Source organism: Meleagris gallopavo, chromosome 16, assembly GCF_000146605.3.
Source record: "Meleagris gallopavo isolate NT-WF06-2002-E0010 breed Aviagen turkey brand Nicholas breeding stock chromosome 16, Turkey_5.1, whole genome shotgun sequence".
Lineage (NCBI taxonomy): Eukaryota > Metazoa > Chordata > Aves > Galliformes > Phasianidae > Meleagris > Meleagris gallopavo.
In genome coordinates, this window is record NC_015026.2 from 1,135,867 (window position 1) to 1,158,035 (window position 22,169).

A 22,169-nucleotide genomic window follows, 5' to 3' on the forward strand; every position below is an offset into this window, starting at 1 on the left:
AAGAACTTCTTCACGGTGAGGTGACGGAGCACTGGAACAGGCTGCCCAGGGAGGTTGTGGAGTCTCCTTCTCTGGAGATATTCAAGTCTCGCCTGGACGCCTACCTGTGCGACCTGGTGTGGGGAACCTGCTTTGGCAGGGGGGTTGGTCCCGATGATCTCTAGAGGTCCCTTCCAACCCCTACAATTCTGTGATTCTGTGATCAAGCACCAAAGAACAGGGCCCTTCAGAAGTGTGAAACACGTAACATGCACAAGCACTTTTTTCCACTGTTTGAGTCCTTTCAAGCTTATTGTGTTCAGTGCAAGGAATGCAAACACCTTAAGCCTTGGTGATGTACATAGTGCAGACTTACACAATTTACACTGCAAAGAACAAAATGTATTGTGCTATTTCTAATATAGACCTGTCCAAAAGCACAAGTGTTTACCAGTATGTGCCAGCTACCAAACTGGTATCTATTTACAGGACATTTCCAGGCCTCTCACTATTCCTAAGGGCAACAAGGACATGGTTTCTGCCAGAAACTCTGTCCGCTACTTGTACCAAACATCACTCAAAAACTAAAGAGGCATAGAGAATGTGGGCTGGGACAAGTAAAGCTGCTTTGACAGACAGATCTGCAGTATGAGCACAGGGCCTTGGTGCCTTAAATTTTAGTATGAAAACCTCAGCTTCACTGAATATGGGAGATTGGTAGTCCGTGAATTACAGCCATGTGGACAGATCCCTGAAATAGCAACACTTACGATACATGTTGCATTTACTACTGCACTTTGGCATGGTGTTTTCCTTGTAGAAAACTACTACTAAGGAATTTGTGGGCACTCCACTACAACTATTCTAAAAATCAACAGTACTTGAAGTCACCATGCAATACTAGTTACAGTAAATACGTACATCTATCATATCTGTGCATACACACATTTATATGAATACACGTGTTTATCCCCCATTATGCTACATTCAGCATTTCTCAGAAATATGTCTCACTGTTATCTCTGTGGAGTCAGAGGGCAAACACACTCATCTGTGCTAAGACCTGTAACACTGGTAGCTCTTTAGCAGCTGCAGATTAACTTTTTAAAGCTTTCAATACAAACTGGTTCAACCTAAGTCAACAGTGATCAGAGAAAGAGCCAAGAGAGCCAATTCCAACAGCAGAGGTACAGCAGGACTGAGTACAGTTTAGGTTTTGCATTGATTTGTTACATTAATCTGCCCCTCAGAATCTGATGGACTTTGGTCATGCTGGCTGGCAGAGCTCAGCACGGTACTCAGTGCACCAATGGTCTTGAAAGGGCAAAGCAGTCAGCAGAGAAGCATTGACCTCCAGACAAGTTATTTTTTGCAGTTACTAAATGCAAATTTGGGGATGAAGCATGCCATCATATCCATCTCCACTATCAAACCTGCCAAAAAATATGTACGTTTCCATGTAGTAAGTCAGGCAGCACAAGTTAAGAGTGTGCATTTCAAATTGATGTTATTAATCAAAATCTGCCTTGTATTTGATTTTACCTCTCAGGAGAACAATTTCCAAGAAGAATCACTCTCATCTGGTAAGGGAGCACTAAACATATGCTAAGGATTTCTAAAATTGAAAATAGAACATCAAACTGAAAAAGAAATAAGCAAAAAAAGCCCTTATGTTTTGGTTTCTAGAAGCATGTTGCAAGACAATGTAGAATACTTGCTTTTTTGAAATATCTGCCAAACTACTTTGGAAAGAAAAGTCCAGTGATTGAAATATATAAGTGAAACAACACTCAAGCTGGATCTCCCTCTGCCTCCAGTCACAGCTGTGACTTCCCAAGTTTCTACCAGTTCAATGTGGGACAGTTCCACTACAGCTTTATTTATTGATTTATTTCTGGAGCAGGTTTTTACCCCAATTACTCCTCATTCATTTGGGTTGCAAAAGGAGAACCAAGTTTTGCGTGGCTTCACAGACTGCTTCTTTGTTAACTGCTATTACCTGACTCCAAATCCCTTGCAGATGATGTCCTAACATTTGGAGTAATATTGTATAGATATGATTAATGGGCAATTCATTATGATACCTTTGGCAACGTGGATTTAAAAAGAGGAGGAAACTGCTTCTTTCACCAATTCGTCATCCTTCCTGCTGCATGTAGATATATTAATGGCAAAGAGACAATCAGGAGTCCTTACAAGTTTAAGTACTTCCAGAAGCCTGTGGTCCTTGCACTCCTGCCAACCATTCCATTTGGACCAGGGCTGATGGAATCATTTTCTTCTTACCCGTTCCCACCTGTTCACAATCCAGGCTGTTTTCAGAAGCAGTGGACACAAATGGACTTGGATTTGACATAAATTTCCTGCTAGAATGGGCTCCAGTTTTGACAGTGGGAGACAGCACCAAGGAACATCCTTCTGTTATGGATGAGAATGGGGAAATTACATGTCCTGTGTGGCAGAAAAGCTGCCCTCTTGGCTTGTGCTGTGTTGCAAACTAAGTGCTCTAGAGAAGATGGAGTAGAAGTGTAAAACAAGCGGTAAAGAAGAAAAACTATTCTGAAAGCAAAGGGAGAAATAATGACAGTCTGGAAGAAAAGCTTCCTGTAGATGAAAGAAAAGCAAAAGCTGTGTTCAGCCTGCCCCAGGAAAGCTAGGAGGCAAGATATTCTGGGTGCAGAAAGATAGCAAGACAGAATAGGAAGGTCTGCATGCCATCCTCTTCTTGAGAAAACAGGAGAGACGACCAGCTGGAAATGACTTTTTATAGGCAATTCCAGTAGCAGTTGGACTTCCAGGTCTTCTCTGAAATCCCAGGAGTTCTGAACCCAGGGATTACTGAGGAAGAGCATGAGCTCACTGGCTAAGGTTTGGGCAGACCCATGAGTGCCCTGGGAAGAATTTTCAAATGAACAGTGCATTGGTCAGAAGTGCTCTCAAAGCTCTCATTGCATTTGTGTTGACTGTCTCCAAACCCAGCGGGTACTTGTTTTTAAAGCCTTTGGATCTTGGAGGTTTGTTTCACTTTGGGCTGAGATTTTAAAGTCCCTAAATCAGACTGTGTTCTTAGGGAAATTTATTTAAACTCTGTGCAGATCTTATCTGCACAATAAGAATATTTTTGAATTATTTCACAAGGAGAACGAGAAGATTCATTCACAACTGTAAAGCACTACAGTAGTGTTAAATGTTATTAATGGCTCCCAAGTTTTCTCCTTTTGGAAACGGTGACTATTTCTTCTCATAATGTTTTAAACAGTTGCTGCTCAAGAAGCTTAGATTGCAGATTCCTGGCTTGTGGTTTGTCCATAAATCACAGACCTGGAGCCTGCCCAAGACACTCTCGATGGTCTCAGCAGGAAGTCTGGACAAGAAAAAACTCAGTTCTCAATCTGGCCCAATGAACTACTTTATGGGCCGGTCCAGTTTCAATGTCCTGAGCCAGACATGAGAGGGATCCTATCCAAGTTTGAAAACACTCAAGGTCTCAGGAATGTCCTTTCAAACTGGATTTCACTGCCTATAAATATTTTCCATCTTCTGCCCTGGAGTATAAGTTTGACACAGCTGACGGGCCTGGGCAGAGCAGGAGAGAAGGCCACGCTGTTTATCACCAGAAGTTTGTCAACACACAAAACTTAACTTGCAGATTTTTTTTTTTTATAAAAAAGAACCCAACCCACACTTCTGGAAAACAAGAAAACAACATGCAGCAGTTTAACAAAGTCCTTGTAAAAATCAAAGTTAAAAGACTAATCTTCCAGATTCAGCAGGGCTCAGCACAGTTTACAGCCAGGAGCCCAAATAAACTCCATGCAATTGTTCCTGTGGGGAAATCTGGTAGAGCAAACAGAAGCAAAGGACACAACCAGCCCATGCTGGTGGCTTCACAGCACCGTTCTCATGTTTTGCCTCAATATGCTAGAAAAATCAGGCCCTTTGCTCTCACTGCAGCAAGAGCACAAGCCTGACAGAAACCAGTTAATGCAGTGCTTCTGAGGATGAGTAATTCAGCATCTACGTGGAGAAGATGTGACTGGAAGGGCAAAACCCCAGTTTCACCTCTACAACCAGCACTGAAGTTCTGATGTAAGATCCATACAAACCTTATCTGCTTGCACAACATATTCTGAGGAAATGAATAAACAGGCCCTAACTAGCTTCCCATGCTTCCTTCTAAACTGTCATGTTTGAAACAATTCATCCTTTCCATTACTCTTTTATGAAAGAGCCTCTCGTTACATTCCACATGGAGGCCCTTTTTCACAGCCAGTCATCTAAAGACTAGCACTCAAGCACCTTGCCAGTATTCCTAACAGCACTTCCAGTTATGTTCATCAGTATGATACCTCTACAACTCCCTTTTCTGCTAGGATCTGTTCTGTTAGCCAGTGTAATAACTTCATATACTTTGCAATCTCCTCAGGTCTTTGTAAAGCAATGCTGAAAGCTGAGGCAGAGGCAAGGACCTGGAGAGACTGCTGGTGGACTTAACTGTAAAGCTTAGAAAAAGCATTAGAAACATCAGTGTGATCAAGAACATGAGATTTGGGTCAAAGAACCATCCTGACCCTGCTACTACCACTTTTTGAAGCATTCTAGCTCCCAGGACCATCACTGCCTCTCACTGTTTGATAGGCACTGCCACAGAGGGTTGGTTTGCATTCCAGTAACAGAAATTCTTTGATATTTTATTCACAAATCTCTCAGGGAAAATTATTAACACCTCAAGGGCTGCTGGTATCCCCAGAGTACTCCCAGGACTGGAGAGGTGAAACACAAGTCAAAGAGTTCATGACCATTTTTGGAGTAAGCATGCTCTGCTGCTGACTGAATCATATTCTATGAACGAGCATCCAGCTTCAGCTCAGGCACTAAACCAACAGATGCTACGTTTAGCTGCTTTATTAATAAGCACCAGGTGAGCAGCCTGCAGGCTGATGCACTCACCTGCAGCACTGTTAGCATTAGAAAACCAAGGGTTTTCATTTCATCAGTCTCTTTTCAGGAAACACACTGCAGCACAAAGGTCTAGATGTGTGGCAACAACATATGGCTTCTTCATGTGCCCTACAGAGCTCCGATGAGAATCTACAACCAATATTTTTTCCTGTGTACTGACATTAATTTTGACAGCAAAGGATCTTACATCTACTTGAGAAAAAAGAATGCTGCCCCATCTCCAGAGTCTATACTTGAACTCTACATATGTTGTCTACTTTCAGGAGCAAAACCTTGTGTGTGTTTATTCGTACCACCTGAGCTGCTGGCTTTCAGTACAGAGTCCCAACACTTAACCAAATTCAGTTCCAGGATCTTAATCTGGCAATTTAAGGATAAGCTAAACAAATATCACAGCTGCCTCAGAGGTGAAAATGGAAAAGAATTCTTGTAAACTGGTTTGCATGGTGTAAACCAGACACACAGAGGGAAATCTCGTATGGTATTTCCTGTTACAAACATCTCTTCTACCGAGCAGCCACTGCTCCTCAGAAAAAAAAAAAATAGAAAAAAATCAAAGAGAGAACCTCAATTTTTCCAAGGACATGGCTAACAATTTATAGCTGGAGTGGCTCCTCTTTTCCTTCCACACCCTGCTACAACCTACTATTTTCACGGCATTCTCTTTCCACCACTGTCCAACACCCAATGTTCTGGAGAACCAAGTAGCTTCAGAAAAGAGAACTGTGAAATCACCAGCTCTAAGACACAAAGACCAACAGAGTAAGGGGAAGCCAGAAGAGCGGAGGGCTTTGGAAAAGAAGCAGCATTTATTTACCATAAATACAGGCCAGCTAGACATGCAATTTATCCCACAGAAGAGATAAAAAAAAACCTTGGAGAGCCTCCAGAAAGCCATACCCTGGAAAGCTGTTTCCCAGTTACTTCCTAGTCTCTGCAGCAAGACAAGGATGAACTCAACTATCCAGCAGCTTGGTGATCTTTTCTGCCATGGGATTGTACCAACATGTTCAACCAACAGTATGTCTGCTAATGACAGCAATCAATCTCTGTGCCTGGTTAGAGGTGGAAGCCTCTTGACAAATTAACGGATTCTGCCAGTGCTAGTGTAGAGCACAGTGGTGCACAGAAATTCATTCTTCAGTGGACAGAGGGTATACTAACCAGGATTTAACCAAGACTCTTGCTGCCAAAACCTATTTTGGAAAAGGCCATTTCTAGAAATAGATGAAATGAGATTCTCAAGGGTTCTGTCAGAATTTTATGCATATTGTTTTAGCTGTCACTGCTGCATTTTGCTCCCACTAAGAACAGTGCACTTCAGCAGGCTGATAACACAACCCAGTAATTATAACTGGCTCCTACCTGTGCAGTGGTGGCTGGAAGTCCCCTGCACTGGCCATCTGCCAAGTGAACTCCTCACTGTACAGTGTGTGCAAGCAGATGCTGCAATAGCTGACACAGTGACTGTACTTGAGGAAACATATCAGCACAGAGTTCATCCTTAAATCTTCTAGAACTTAGTTTTTCTCTAGGATTTTGGTGAGGAGTTCATTCAGCCGGCTCACCATTGGTCTGGGATCTTCATTCAGTCCTGCTGCTATCATGGCATTCTCATAAATCTGAGAAAAAGAAGAAGAGCATTAAATTGTCAGGAAGAACGAGGTGAATGAATGTTGAGGAATGTCACACTCCAGGACTTGCACGTTGAGACCAAGCATGTTTTCTAGGCAGTCTGCTAGGAACACACATGGACCAGAAGCAGCAGAAATATCCAGAGTGGTGATGAAGGAGGAGTGATAATCCAGCTTGCTACAAGGGCTCCACCCTGCTCCCTGCCACACTGTCTGCAAGGTGGCTCTGGGGAGGATGGCAGTGCCTTTGGAGAAGGCCTGGCTCTCACCTGATCAAGTAACATCTGGGCCAGATCAGGCTGACTGTCCTTCAGCTCATTCAGCTTCTTAATCAGAGTGTGACTGTAAAAAATAAGAGATCAATATTGAGACTTAGCATTTTTGGACACGTGAGAAATAGCTTTCCAGAATGAGCACCTAAGCCGAAGTGGGACAGAAAATGTTCTACCAAAAAGACAAAACAGCTCCACCTTCCTCGCTTCTGTTCCAGAGGTTTCTCTCTTCTCTCCCATCCTGACACTATCACCCTGACAGTCCTTGAAGGCTGAATACAGTGAGGGTGGGTGCCTCACATCCATCATGCCATACAGCCTCACAGGCTAAGGAGCTGTAACACCCTGCACTTACTGGAGAGAGTTCTGCTACCTGGGGGCTTTACATTGTCCTCTACCTCCAAACCAGCAGGAAGGCGGTGCTTAGCAGTGTTATTGCAATCCCTTACCCCGTGTTGATCTCCAGGGTGGGCTGAAGGAGCTGGGCTCGCTCCTCCTGGGTCTTGGCCAGCTGCTGCATGCGAAGAAAATGGCGGGCAGCCCCCATCTCGAGCACAGTGATCATGGCAGGGTGGGTGTCCAGCCGTGTGGTCACCTGTGGCAAAAACAGCAGTCAGTGTTGAGATGGAAAATGTGGGTTAGAAGTAGGGGGTGGTAAGGGATTGAGAGTCTCCTCAGTACAGACCCACACCAAGACTGCACAAATCGTCCCCATCCCAAAGAGCTGCCTAAACAGGCAAGGCAGCTGGCATCCCAAGTGGCTCCACTAGTCCATAAGCAGTAGCTCACAGCTGTATCCAAAACATTCCTTGCCAATAGCTTTCTAGTCCACAGGCAGGACAGTCAACAGCATGTTCTGCTAACTTAAGTATGAGTGACTAAAAGGCTTTGCACATTACACATGAAGAAGTCACTCTTCCCACTCCCACAGGGACCACCCAAATAACAAATACCAGAGTTCACATCACTTATAGAAAGGAGGCAGAGAAAAGAATAATTTCTCTCAGGGTCCAAAAAAACCCAGCAGTCAACCTCTGCCTCTTCTTCCTAGAATATGCTCTCTGTGGATCTTCTGTACTCAGCTACCCAGGTGAAGAATACTTACCTTAACACCAGTGACTCGAGTGCCTAAGGCATTTCTCATCCAGGCCATCAGGTCCTCAGCCTCCACATCTGTTAGACGTTCTGCAGCTAGCAGAGGAAAGAGGACACATTTGCTCATGCACCTTCTGTATGTCAACAGACACTGAGATTTACTGCTGATCTCAGTCAATTTCACACTCCTATTTACATGCTCTCTCGTAGAAACGGGAATGCAGCACCACTCAGCACACCCCTGTGTACATCTCCTTGTCCCTAACTGTGCCATAATGAGAGAAGACAAGCTCTTTTCCTGCCTATGCTTGCCTCCTCTGTTAAAGTGCCAGGTGTGTGCATACTCATATAGTCAGGAATTGCAAATGTGCTGAATGAGGTGTACCCTCACTGCATGACACAGGACAGCAGCACTGCATGCAGGGGACAGGACAGGGAAACCCCACCATACCTGGGCGATTCTCTTCAAACTTCTCTTCCTTATAGTGATCAACAACAATGTCCGTCTCCACCGAGATGAGCTTCTTCTTGTCAAACTCCCGAAGGTGCAAGAGTGTCAGCTCATCAAATTGCTCATAGCAGAACAGGACCTGTGCCAAAAAAAGACACGTAGTTTGAGACCTAATAGCACCTCCCTTTTCCAGAGGAGTTCCAGAGGCAACTCTGCACTAAATGGCAAGAACATCACAAAGGAAACCAGCACGTTCAGCAACTACTCAGGGCTTCAAATAAAAGCAAACCCTTGAGGGGCTTTGTTACCATGGATGGCTGGGCTGCAGCTGCCTCCCAGGGAAGCACAATCCTGAAAGGGCCACCTGCCTGCAGAGGACACCTCTAACAACACTGCACAGCAGCTCCTAGGCTCCTTCAGCAGGCTTCAGTGAAGGTAAATAACAGATGTCAGAATGAGCAGGAACATCCAGGTGTCTGCATGAGTAGTAGCCCACCTGCACAGCGTGCTGGAGGTCCCTCACCAATAACCTGACCCCATGCTGCAGGAGCCAGTCCAAGTGGAGGCAGAGGGATGAAAAGAGGGGAACTATCGCAAGCCTCACTGCTCTGCTCAGCTCCAAAAACCAACTGAGCCCTGAGCACAGATGCAGCAGCTCAGCCAGTCCTCCCTGGCCTCAGCAAACCGCTCACCTACCTCCATGTCCTTTTTCTTCATGGCCTCGAAGTAAGGTGAGTGTTCAGCCAGGTGTCGGTTGGGTGCACACAGATAATAGATGTTCCTGCTCCCCGCCTTCATGCGCGAGGCGTATTCGGTCAGGCTGGTCAGCTGGCCTGCAGGCAGGGCAGACGATTCGTAACGCAGCAGCTTTGCAATGTCCTCCTGGAAGAAATGTGCTCTTGTGAGCTGAGGGCAGCTCACAGTAGCTCTGCCTGACCACTCCCAGCCCTAGGGCATCTCTTTGCAGTGGGTACTGCTGCAGAAAGACTCAGAGGATTCTGAGTTTCCCCCTTCCTGATCCAGATATTATGGAGGCAGGAAAGTGACCTAGACATGATGTAGGCCAGCTCTCCTGGAAATGGGAATCCAGGCTGAAGACAACACTAGAGGGAAAGCTCTACTGTATGGTGGGCTGTAGCTCAAATTACAACAAGGGCTGACAGTGTGTGAATACAAAGATTCTGCAGTGTCTCAACATAAGTGGGAAGCAGTACTCAGCCAGAAAAAGCCAGAGTTAGGTTAAGATGCACAAGGGAGCCCTCAGGTCATACTAGATCCATGAACAAGAGTTATGAGCATGTAAGATTCGCAGAGAAGTAGCTGTCCCCCTCATCCCAGGAAGCAGCCAACACTTTCTTATCAGCTTCAGTGCATCAGGACAGCTGGTACCTTGACATCCTGCTCTGCTATCGTGACAATTCCCTCTCTCATGAATACTCCGTAGTCTTCAAAGAATTTTGCATATTTCTCAGGGTCCTTCTTGCTCTGGTCAACGAAGAATTTGATCAGCCTCTTCTGCAAAACATCTCGGAGCTTCCTGCAGTAGGAACAAGCCTTTCTGAAGATGGCTGCTAGACCAAGGTGAGACTTTAAGTGAACGTCTCTCTCCCTGTGCAGTGTTTCAAGGATGTATTTGGAAACATGAGGACAAAGAAGAAACTCTAGGGCCACTGTCTCCTTTCCTTCATGGTTCTACATCTGTTCTTTGTATTTCAGTCAAGAGTAGCTCGCGAGCTGGAGATACAGCTAGGGCTGTGGCACAAATGCACTGTTAAAGTTCACCTTTTCTATATGAACATAACCAACCACACACAGGACATTCAGCACACTCCTACAGCTACCCAGCAGGAAGCCTCACCAGTACACAGGATCTACCTCTTGCTTACCTGATAAGGGCACTTTCCTGCAACAGCTCCCTGCTGAGGTTCAGGGGTATATCCTCACTGTCTACAACACCTGGAACACAGAACAACCCTTGAACAGTGAAGCACACACGAGCGCCAGGCTCAGGAAGGAAGCAGCCCCCCACCTAACCCCCAGTGGAAGCCCTGCTCTACAGGCTGCTATTCCTGCTCTCAGCACACACCTCTAAGGAAGCGCAGCCACTTAGGCAGGATGTCTGCAGCTTTGGTTTGAATGAGAATTTTGCGGCTGTAGAGGGCAACACTGGAACCCAGTTCCCTGCTGATGTCAAACATGGATGGTTTCTGCAGGAAGAAGAGAAGAAAGGTAACACCAGCTCAGCGCACCCAGTCATTAACTGCATACCATGCTGCAGCAGTCGGTACTGAATCCAACAGGAACTTACACCTTGGCTGTCTTCCCCAGGGACCTGAGTCACCTTCAGCTCCTGCCATGGCTCACTACCCCTACCATTTCCCTGTAACTCCCAGCTCACCACAAAGATGCTACACTGGATATTCTTTGCAATTCTGCAGCCTCAGCTGCCTCCTCTCCCTACAGAGCACTGCTCTTCTCTCATCTCCAGAGGAGCTGCACAGGTGTCCCACAGTTCCCTGGACACATACTTGCTCAGGCACGTAGAAGATGCTGCGGATGTTGAGGGGTGCATCGGTCTTGTAGTGCAGGATATAGCGGGGCTTGTCGTAAGCCTGTGCTATGAAGCGGTAGAACTCCTCATGCTGCCACTCCCCGATGTCCTTTGGGTCCAGCATCCACAGTGCCTGTGGAGGAGCAGGGAGATGAGTTCCCATCAGCTCTCATCCCCATGTGGTTTCGTAGCACAGGGCTCTTCTTTCAGAAAAAGAGTTACATTTTCTCTCAGGGCAACAAAGCAAAGCAATATCATCTTTCAAACAGTCACACTCCTCTGCGCAGCATGAAGGCAGTGGGATGCAGTATGGTTCACACGCTGACAAATTACTGACCCTCAGTTGATCTCTGATCACCTTCCAAGCAGGTACTCTTGCCCTACAGCAGACATAAGGCAGATTTGTCTAGCCCAAAACAAAAGGGATTTGGCTAACTTCCATCACTTCACACTTACCAAAAGCATCCTGTTAGCACAGCTCAGCTGACTAGCAGTGCTGGTCAAGCATCTCAAGGCTCAGAGCAACAATGAAAAGAAAATTTAACTTCAGTGGGAGCAGGTTCTGTCTATTTAACAAACACTGGGACCAATTAAGAAACTCTTGTTTGCAGACAGATGAGCCCACTACACTTAGTGCTACTTTCACCATTCAAGCCCTAATGAATGGCGGGTGTAATCACTGGTGGCAATACAAACATCCAGCAGACCAGTCCAAAGGATGCAACTCATGGCAATCCTGCCATGCTTCCACATTCCTTAAAGCAGCTTTTGCCTCAAAATCTCGTTACACAAATGGCTTCCTAACAGTTCCAGCATCCAGGTGCCCTGGAGGGTTTGCAGGATCACAGGTAGGACTACAGACTCAAGCAGGTATGAAGGTGCTTCACAGCAGCTCTTAGATAAAGTCCTGCTTTCCTAGAGTCTTACTTGTAGCTACAGTTACCACAGTTAAGACCAGAAAAGCCTCTAAATCTACACTGTCAGCTACATGGCAGGCATTCAAAATCTTATCTAGGAAAACCCATGTTAGGGATCTGTGGCTTTGTTTACAATGAACTGATGTTGATGTGTAGAAAAATGGGGAAAACCAAAAAAAAACCTGGGTAAAGAGGTGTGAAATAGGAGCGTGATGAGAATAAAGCTGTTGCCACATCCCAGTGTGAAAACAAACTTTCTGATAAGAAGACAGAATTACTCCATTAAGCAATTTCACCCCTTGCTCCAGTACAGCTCTTCTCTAGGGAGTGTGTTCTATTGATTGTCAGACAGGAAGACCAACAGCTGTCTATATCTATTTCTACTGTTGTAATTCAAGGGAAACAGCTAGAAAGCCTTCAAAACAGAAACATTATAATTGTAGGAATCCAAACAAATATCAGACACTAATAACACCAATTACAGAGCATTAAATAAATTAACATGATAAAATGTTTCAGTACATCTTAGCAACTTGTCAGCATCACATTTTATGAAAAAGCAAACAAATGCACACCCTCCACCTACTCTCTTACATGAGGAAGACCGAACCAACCAGAGAAAGAAATGCTAGAAGAAAATGATACATAGGTGGCTTTTTATTTTAAAGATAACTAATTTCAACTAGCAGATTCCTGCAATTGGGCCAAGAACTCCTGCCTAAGGTGGATGATTATGTGGTCAGCCAAAAAGCTAAGCAGAAAATGAGGTGGTGAGCTAAACCACCAGGAAAACCAACCATTCACCAGTGCTGGCTAACCCAAGAAGGACAGAAAAACAACAGCAAGAGGTGTCAGCACACCGCTATCTGGCTTCAACAGTTAAAAGTAGTATTGTAAAGCACTGACATAATCACTTAGATTGGGAAAGAATCTGGAAGGTATCTGTAAATAAAAACTGTTTTGCCAATCTACAAATGTTCTCTCAAATACAAAATAGCAGTATCAGGCATGACTTGCATCAGATTGCCTCCTCTTGTTTTAATTAACTTGTCACTGCGTGGTCCGTGATGCTCTGGACAGCCCTCCCCTGACTGCCAGGGACAGCAGCAGCAGTGGCTTTGTGTTTCCTCTCTCCAGCAGAGGATTACAATGGACTCCACGAGCAACCTGCCCATAGCCATCCTGCTCACCTGTAATGTGTTAATTCGTCTCCCGTTGAGATACAGAGGGAAGCTGATGAAGTTGCTGTATTTTGTCACCACCTCTGGAATGGAAAAAAAGACACTGAAGAGTCACGTTTGTGAAAACAACAGAGTAAGAATTTCTTCAGTGAATGGTGCTGCAGGAGAGGAATAACACTGTAAATTCACCTCCCACTCATAGAGAACCAACAGATTCCACACATCCATAGCACATAACAGCACTTCCCTCCTCCGCTCACCCTTGACTCGGTCTTCATTTGCAAACTCCTTGCAGTCTTCCTTGAGATGTATAATAATCTTAGTCCCAGTTCTGACACCAGATGCTTCTGCGATCTCAAACATTCCTGAGCTAGGATTAGAAACAGAACCCATGTCAGCCTGTGCCTCAGCCACATCTTATATGGGACGTGTAATTAAACTGACAGCTTGCACAACGCTTCAGCACCAAGAGGAAAAGGCAAAAACAAAACAGAACAAAACAAAATCTTGGACGTCAGAATGTTCTCTGTGCCTTTCAGAGAACTCCCCAGAGATTGTAGCTGTCTTGCTATGGAGAATCTGGCCCCAGGACACAGCTCTTTGCAGACCAGTAGCCTCTACAGAAAAGGAAACAAACTTCAAGCAAACTTCAGCTTGCACGGCCTAATCTTCAGCCACAGCTTGTTGCAATGAAAAGAAGCTGTGCTTTGTAGAGACAGTATATTCTGGGTGACCATTCCTATCATACTGCCAAGTGAATGCCATGCAAGAATGACAACAGACAAGCCTTCAGATGGTACAGAAATACAAACTGCAGTGCACATCAGCTTGCTCATACCCCAAAAGTCTGAAGTCTCAGTTACAACATATTTTTTCAATAATTTAAATAACTTGGTAAATACTTTATTTCTAGGAGATGGTAAAGGGATGCAGAGCTCCTCATTCCTAGGAGCTCCAATTTCAACTTGGTGCAACACAGCACAGCTTTGCTGTCACAAACGTTTGCAACTTGTGAGCAAGAAGCAAAGGCTGAGCACACGGATCCAACCGTGCCTGCAGAGCACTGTGTGAGCCCTGCCTGCTGCCCTCGAGCAAAAAGCCAAGGACCAGCCAGACTAAAGACAATACATTTGTCTCTGGTTTGGAGCACTGCAAAGCCAGAAGGGAAGGAACTGGAGAGGCAGGTACTTGCTTTGTCCATGCACACCTACTGCAACAAAGCAAGTTTGTCCCTGTGGTTGTTCATCCTGGCACATTTGGCCACGCTTTCTTGCCACGTGTAACCTGAGCAGGATCTAAGGCAGTAAATCCAGTCATGGAAGAACACACGAGCCCCATCTTGCTTTGCACAGCTTTCAGCTTGTGCCTGATCTGGACACAGCCCCTCCCTGAATGCTTCCATCCCACCCTGCAGCCTTACCCATCTGAAGACCAGTGGTATCCCAGGCTCCCCGGCTCCGCAGACTGTGAGAACACCTCCACTTTATCAGCCACCATGAAGGCTGAGTAGAAGCCTACTCCAAACTGGCCAATGATTTTACTGCTGGCTTCAGCCTGACTCTGCAGTGCATCCAGAAATGCCTGAAGGAACAAAGGAGGAGACATAAACCACCATGCAATGACTTCAGGGACCGCATCTCTGGCAAAGGGGAGCACTGCCTAGGGCACTGTGCACTGCAACTAGCAGGAAAGGAACACGAGCAAGGGCTCGGTGAATGAGGAGCAAGCAATCTCAGAGTGGTGACTCCAGAGATAGGAAAAAAAAGTATCAACAAAATACATACAACAATTTGCCAGCACAAGGACACAGCTGTTGCCCTCATGGATGCAATGGGAATGCCAAATGAGCCTGTCTCCCTGCACAAACATGGCTCATGGAGGAAGGCAGTTACCTTTGGGAGCGAGGGCAGCCAGGTGCAGCAGTATTACACACAGGGCCCATTAGTGCAGCTTTGGCACCACAGGCCTCCCTGGCTCACAGCAGAGACCATTGTGGGCTAGAAGAGTCCATGGGAAGGTTTCACCTTCCAGGAGGGTTGTAATTCCCCAGCTGGGCTGGGGGCCAAGGGAAGAGACAGAATGAGAAATTACTGGGAGAACAAATGTGGCTGTAACTGGAGAAGCCTTTTCTAAGGGAAAGAAGGGGCACCCCACCCTGAGTTACCTTTGAACCTGATCGAGCAATGGTACCAAGGTTAGAAACAAGCTCCTCCTGGGTCATCCCAATGCCTGTGTCCTGAAAAGAAACAGCAACAACCGCTGAAATAACAGTAGAGAACTGCGGTAGCAAGCAGAACCCAAGCAACTTCTCCTTCTGATCAACAGTCTCTTCCAGCCAGTCAAGCAGTAAATGCAACAGCAGCTTCCAGCTGTGACAGCACCTGCACCAGGGCAGGACGGCAGACTCAAAAGGCTCAGAGCAGGGGCCACAGCTGCTTTGTGGCTATAAACCACCAGGACGTTTAGAAACTCAAGTATTACATGGAGACAACACAAAAACCTGTCAAGACAGGCTGGTTTCTGCACCACTAACAACACTGCATGCCAGTGTTGGAAAGCAATCTCAGCCCAGGTCTCAGCCTCCCTGCACAAGGAGCTGTGCACGTACACTCAGTCCCATTCCTGTGCCAATACACAGGAGAGGTGAGGAGCAACGAGATGCAGTTTACTTCCAGCCAGCAGTGGCAGAGCAGCGAATCCCTCAGATCTCAGGCAATGCAGGCTCCTGGCTACAAGGACCACATTCATTCATCCTCATACAGTGCCTGTCTTTTCCTACCCCCACTCCACTTCTCCCAGCGCTCCAAAAACATGAGAACAAACCTGCCAGCGTTCAGGCCCCCAAGCCTGAGTGCTGCAGTGCTGTATCTCAGCTGAAAGCTCCTTACCTTGCAGTGCTCTGTGCCACATTCTCTCGCTCAGTAAGATGGCAGCAGCACAACTGGCTGAGTGAAAGGTGATTCCTGTCGAGGTGAAGAGCTCAGCTCTCCTCATGTACCTGCAAGCAGCTGTCAAAGCCGACAGCACTGTGTGCATCCCAAATACTGACACGCTCACACTTCACTGATGCAAGAGTGGCAATTTGGTGTGCTGGAGTCAGCAAAATGAGTTTGCCTGGAACCAACTGCTGTGAGATGGCTCAGGTGGGATGCCAGCGAGATCTCATGCACAGCACGCTTCTACCACCCATATGGGGGCACTCAGTGGACCTATTTACCAGTAAAGTCAGGTGGCATAATTAATACTTACATATACCTTTTAATCTGGTGCTTAAGACCACCAACTGACCAAACAGTGGTCAACCTGTGAGGTTACCAAGCGAGGTGCTGTGTGAGCAGACATTGCTCTGCCTCCCCCCACGTTGCAGCACAGCAGTACCTTCCACAGGATTACACACAGTGAGGGCCACCACACTCATCTTGTTTGAGAAGATGAATGATGCCAGGTAACAGCACAGGAGATGAAAAGCCAGGAAAAACAAACAGAGTATGGCACAACCTCAGGAATTTGACACGGTCTCTTTCCCCCAGAAAAAAAAAAGAAGTACAGAAAAAAAATGTTTTCAGCATCTGGTTCAGGTTTTGCTCGTGCCAGACCTGAGCAGAACACACTTAATTCCTCTGATCTACTCCTATTTATAGCGCAGCATGTCATTCTCAAATTCCACTGTGTTAAAAAAAATACCCCATGAATATATTTGGCTATTTAATTCCCAGCCAAACTTATTGCAAAATGCTTAAGGACAAAAACTGGAGGCCAAGCTGATGAGGGTGAATGCAACGAGCAAAGAGCGTGGCTCAGAGCACCGCTGGGCTGCTCACAGGGGAAGCAGAAAGCACGTGCTGAGGTGTTCAAGCAGGGATGCTGGCATTTCCTGAGGCAGGAGAACTCCTGAGTGGATTCAGAGGGGAACCCCTTCGAGATTCAAACTGCTCCTGCAGCACCAGGTTCAGCGCTGCGCCGCAAGGCTGCCTTCAACAGACGGAGCTGCTCCCGGTGCTGGGCTGCCTGCAGCTCTGCAAATACCCCTGAGCTGTGATCAGGGAGCAGAACTGTGTTCCACCACCATTACAGCTTCATTCCCCATAGAGGGCTTCAAGTCCTCCCCTCAGGCTCCAGGAAAGTTTTACCTTCCTAAGAACAGCGGTGGGAACAACCATACAGCCAACCGGCTGTGGACCTCCACAAGTCACAAAACATGAGGGATACGTTCAGAGTTCAAAGTGTGCCGTTTTGCACACAGCTTTGCAGCAGAGAATCAGCTGCTGAACAGCACAGGATTCAGGGCATGGACACCTCATTAGCTGGCAGCTAATTACAACAGCCCACCTGCTGCTCTGCTGAGCACCTACCCACCTGGTTGAACTGCCCTCCTGGGACTTCTCAGGGCACTGAGCACACAGTCAGCCCCACTGCCACCCTACAGCACTGTTCTTCTGCACTGCACATTTGTGCATTCCCTGTGCTTTGTTCCAACCTTCCTGCTGTGGGTGGTGGAAGTTTGCAGAGACCATTCTGTGTGGTTACAGCTGGATGGCTGCATTCACCACCTGCTTTGTTTGCCCCACAGCCCTGAGGACTCCCCTGTCTTCCTTGGCCCCAGTACCAGTCTCATCACATCACTTCACAGTTCTTGCTTTTGTATTGTAATTTTTGGTAAATTAGAAAACTGTACACAATCACAGCAACAAATCGAGTTTAAATTAACAAATTGCTCAGTTTAGCTGGTAAACAACAACCTGGGTTAAGTACCATTATCTTTGCTCATTACCTGAGACCAACCTAAGGAATTGCAGAGCCTCGTTACACAAAACAATCAATTAACTAAACAGCCTGCTGCCTTGGCCACAGTTGTACCTGAAAGAACGCTTGTAGTTAGAGATACACCTTTAAGCCCAGTACTTGACAGCTGCCTAAAGGAAGAGCCTGAGGTTCTGCTTCTTTTCCAGTGCCATGAAGTAACACTGTAACTTCATCCACAACAACGCAGAGTGCTGCAGCAGACTCAGCTTCCATCCATCCAAGTCCAAATACCTGCTGTTTAGTAAAGCACTTCCTTTCACGCACGCTAAATTTCCCCTACTTAAAGGTGACATGCTCTTATTCTGGCACAAAGAGGAAGAAAACAGAAGATTCTGCACTTCTTTAGCCACAGGTTATTCGAGATGCACGTGTTATGTGCAGATCCCTGGCTTTTTGGTTAAAGATGATGCAACACCCGGAAGCTCTAATCCAGCCCTGCAATCAGAGGCACACATCTCTAAGCTTCATCCCAACTGAACCTCAGTTAAGTAGAGAGCCTCACCCCTCCACCTCCACTTTTACTCACCATGCTCCCCCACACCCAAGCAGCAGATGGATGCTGCATGCAGCTAAGGACCCTGCAGGGCTCCCTGCTGCAGCCTGGTAACATGGCATGGCTGCCAAGCAAGACCCAGCTTCCACCCACACCAAACTCTGGGGATGCATGGCTGCCCCTGCACTGAACTGCTGAAGACACACACACAACACTCCCCCCTTAGCAGACACAACGATGGCAAAGCTTAGGTAGGATATTCCTCAACGAGGACATTAAATTAAATCTCTGAGTCCTGCAATGCTTATAGCTGAGGTCCTGGCAGAGAAGCAAGCAGAACTGCAGTCACTTAACAGAAATGAATGTCGTCCTTCACTGGAACTAAACAATCACCCCCCCCAAGTTGGTCCTGTCACAGAGGCATGGAGTGTCACAGAGATGCCACATGGCTTGGAATGGGAAAGGAGGCAAGATTCACCAGCTCCAAGGGCAGAGAACAGCATAAAGATCTGAGAACAAGGACTGGGGGGTCAGTGTGAGACAACAGGAACCTTCCCAGAGAACAATGGGACACCAGACCTTCTGCTTCTGCCCTAGCGAGTCCAAATGTGTGCAGCAAACAAAATGGTGACTGTGAGGCACATCCATCTCTGTCTCATCCACTGCAGGCAAATTCTTTTGCACCTTCACATTCCTGGAAGGTAGGGAACTGTTCTGAATGAGGCTTGGTCCAAGCAATCTTTATATATTCTGTACATTTCTTCAAGAGGTTATAAATAGACCCCTTGCTGGAGATAAGGAGCTTTAGGCACTACTGAGAAGGCAAATCTATTAAATGAGATTGGAGTAGTGCTGTTCTCTCTCGCAAAGCACAGTACTTCTGCAGTTAAAGGCTTGCTAGTTAAGACTCATTTAGTCGCATTAGAGATGCACAGACAGCCAGATAGGGGGTTATAAAAAGACAAATCCCTAGCAGCTCTAATTGGGTATGATGTCAAACACATCCAGTCTGAAAGGCGGGCAAACAGGTCTCCCAGCCAAAAAAGAGGACAGCTTGCACAGCCACAAGCTGTAGGCATGTCTGGATGGGGTCAGAAGTGATGTGTGGCAGAAGAGAAAGACAAGAGCAAGACAGCCTCAAGCAGGGAATCATCCCTAAGTGAGAGCTCATTAATGAAGCAGCGTTACACAGCAGTCAGAGGAATGCAAGAGCCAGGTGTGAGAGGGGAAGCAAAGCTTCTGCATCGTGATTTGAGAATCTTTGGGTTGACAACCATGTTGCCCACTAACAATCACTAGCTTCCCCATGGCAACCACAGCTGCTAGTCTGGCAAAGAAACAGGAGTATAAAATAACTGAGCAGCCTCTAACAGTGACTGCTTTTGTCACACATGAAAAATACTGCATCGTGTGCTTTGTCTGTGCCACATCTCTTCTGGACTGCTCCCATCACCCCTCACTGCTGTCTGCTTCATTCTCTGTTCTCCTGAGAATAGAACAAAGCTGCACTCCCACAGCTGACACTGTCCACGAGGAAAGTTAATGGCTTGCCTTCTTTGCATTAACATCTTTGCCACAAAAACACCAAACGCAAAAACACCTGAAGCAGAGATGATGAGCAGTGGAGGTTCTGACCACCACTCTAGCACCTTTCCAGCGATCCATGTGGGAGGTAAGGTCTGAGAGCTGCCATGCAACACCTCAGCCTTGAGGAGAATTCCTACCCAAAAGGTCACAATGAAACCAGGCTCCCAACTTTTCTACCAGTAAGAAATGCACATATAACTCAGGAAGTGCACCATAAAAGATACTGGGAGAAACACTCCTGGGAGTTCCTAAATAGAAAAGAAGGAGAAACAAATTTTTCTGCAGGGACAAGTGAGGAACAGATAAACTGATCCAGAGGTTACAGCCTCATGAAGCATCGTCCAGCTGAGGACAGAACTCTCCTTCAGGCAGGCTTGAGAATCCAAGGGACTGCACTGCCACTCAGCTTCCACCAATCTCCCACCAAACCTAGAGATAAGAGCAGCGAGGAATAGCACTCTCCTGTTACCAAAGAAGGTACCTGGATAGTGATGGTTCCCTTCCCACTGTCCGTCTGCAGGTGAATCTCCATCTCTGGCAAGGCCTTCCCTTCTGCCATGAGCCGATGACGCAGCTTCTCCAGTGCATCGCTGCCATTGGAGATCAGCTCCCGGATAAATACCTGAGGAAGACACAACCTGACACTACAGCCCAGCTTTGTTCACTGCACAGAGCTCCCAGAGCTCAATGCCCACCCACAAACTAATTCCCAGCCTGCTTAAAGGTAACAGCTTTTCCCTATTATCTGCCAGGAGAATGGCTGGTCTGAGCTCATTGGTGAAGCGCTGAGGTTCTGAGGACCACAGAGGCACCTTGGCCATACATTTCCTTTTCAAAACACATTTTGAAGGTGTCTTAAGAAAACCACATTCAAGAAAACGTGGGATGTGAATGGCACAGGATTTGCTGGGAAACTGAGTATGGGGGATATAACCCCTGACAGAGACAGGGCTTCAACAACAGAAAATCTGCCAGCTCTGGGCAGGTAGAGCTGCCCTACCTCCTTCTCCGAATACAAGGAACGGGCAACAATATCCAGCAGTTTCTTTGTTTCAGCCTGAAATTCATGCTTGGAGGCCGCACCTAGAATAAAATCACAAACACACACGTAAGGTACTTGACCACTTTCCTGTGAGAAGAAAGGCAAAACTGCCTTCTCACCATGTGCTTCAGCTGCCATGAAGCAGGACTGAGCACAGGCAGCTGTGGCCTCTAAGGGGTGACACCAAAGCTGCTGTTTACACATCCCTAATGAGGCAGCACGCTTGCCAAGCAGACACTTGACTTTTTAAAAAGAGCATTTCTCCTGCTAGAGGCATCAGAGAACCCCAAAGCCACACAGGGAAAGCCATGATTCACCCATCACACGTCCGTAGTGCCTTGCTGGTGAGCACCTATGTTCCCTTGTGATGGGGGCTAAGCTGGGGTGTGGGCAGCAGTAGGAGCAGCACACAAATCTACTGCGGCTCCACAGCCTGGAAGCTGCAGAAATACTTGCAAGACAAAACAATGGGAGCACGGAGCTAAGATGGTGTTTCTGTGCTCAAATAACTCACGTGGCTTTGCTTTAAAGCACCTCCCTGGAGAGTCAATGCAGTTACACCCAGACAACGTTTTCACACTGTCCTAGGTGTGCCTGCAGCTCAACAATGCCCCCACAAGACAGCAGCATCCATGCCCACCTTTCACATTCTCCGTGTTGCTGATGATGGTGTGCAGAGGCTCTTCTTCCTTGCTCTCTGCCGTCTGCGTGCTGTACATCCGGCAAGCAGAAAAGCAGGCAGCAGGAATGTGGGGGGGAAGCCTCCAAGAACAGAGTACTTCTCTTTGGAGGCATGCTGGTCCTTTTGCTAGAACACACAATTCAAGATATTTCAGTATAAATCAGAAGTATCAGCAGCAACAGCAGCACCCTTTGAACGAAAATTCTTGTCAGAAGATGCAATTTGTAACTTTCACCATAAATAAATGGGGAGGAAGAGGCATTCTGCAACCTCCATTGTTATCTTCTCTGGATACCAAGCTAACAAAATTCATTTCCTTTTGCTCACTTTCATCCCTCCCACAGCAGTCAGTTCCTCCGCAAGCTCCCAAACGTCAGGGCAACTCCAGCCAGCCCCGCTTTGCCATGAGAGTCAGCTGAGCAGCTCCTTCATGGCAACATCATCTCCTTCACGGCAACAAACACTTGTGACCATCAGAGCACAGCTAACAGAGCACTGGGATTGTATCTTCCAACCAAGC

General features: G+C 46.7%; 1 protein-coding gene across 1 annotated transcript; it reads right to left on the reverse strand.

Annotated features, from left to right (window-relative positions):
* Positions 1–5,728: 5,728 nt before the first annotated feature.
* TRAP1 (TNF receptor associated protein 1) lies at positions 5,729–21,809 on the reverse strand (the record flags this gene model as incomplete). The annotated part of the gene is made up of 17 exons (XM_010719752.1): positions 5,729–6,563; positions 6,845–6,917; positions 7,297–7,442; positions 7,953–8,038; positions 8,394–8,532; positions 9,090–9,275; positions 9,783–9,930; positions 10,280–10,349; positions 10,480–10,600; positions 10,922–11,077; positions 13,052–13,125; positions 13,303–13,412; positions 14,463–14,623; positions 15,207–15,278; positions 20,407–20,547; positions 20,926–21,008; positions 21,608–21,809. Coding segments are annotated over 17 exons (2,070 nt in total), but the record flags the coding sequence as incomplete, so codon positions are not given.
* Positions 21,810–22,169: the final 360 nt, after the last annotated feature.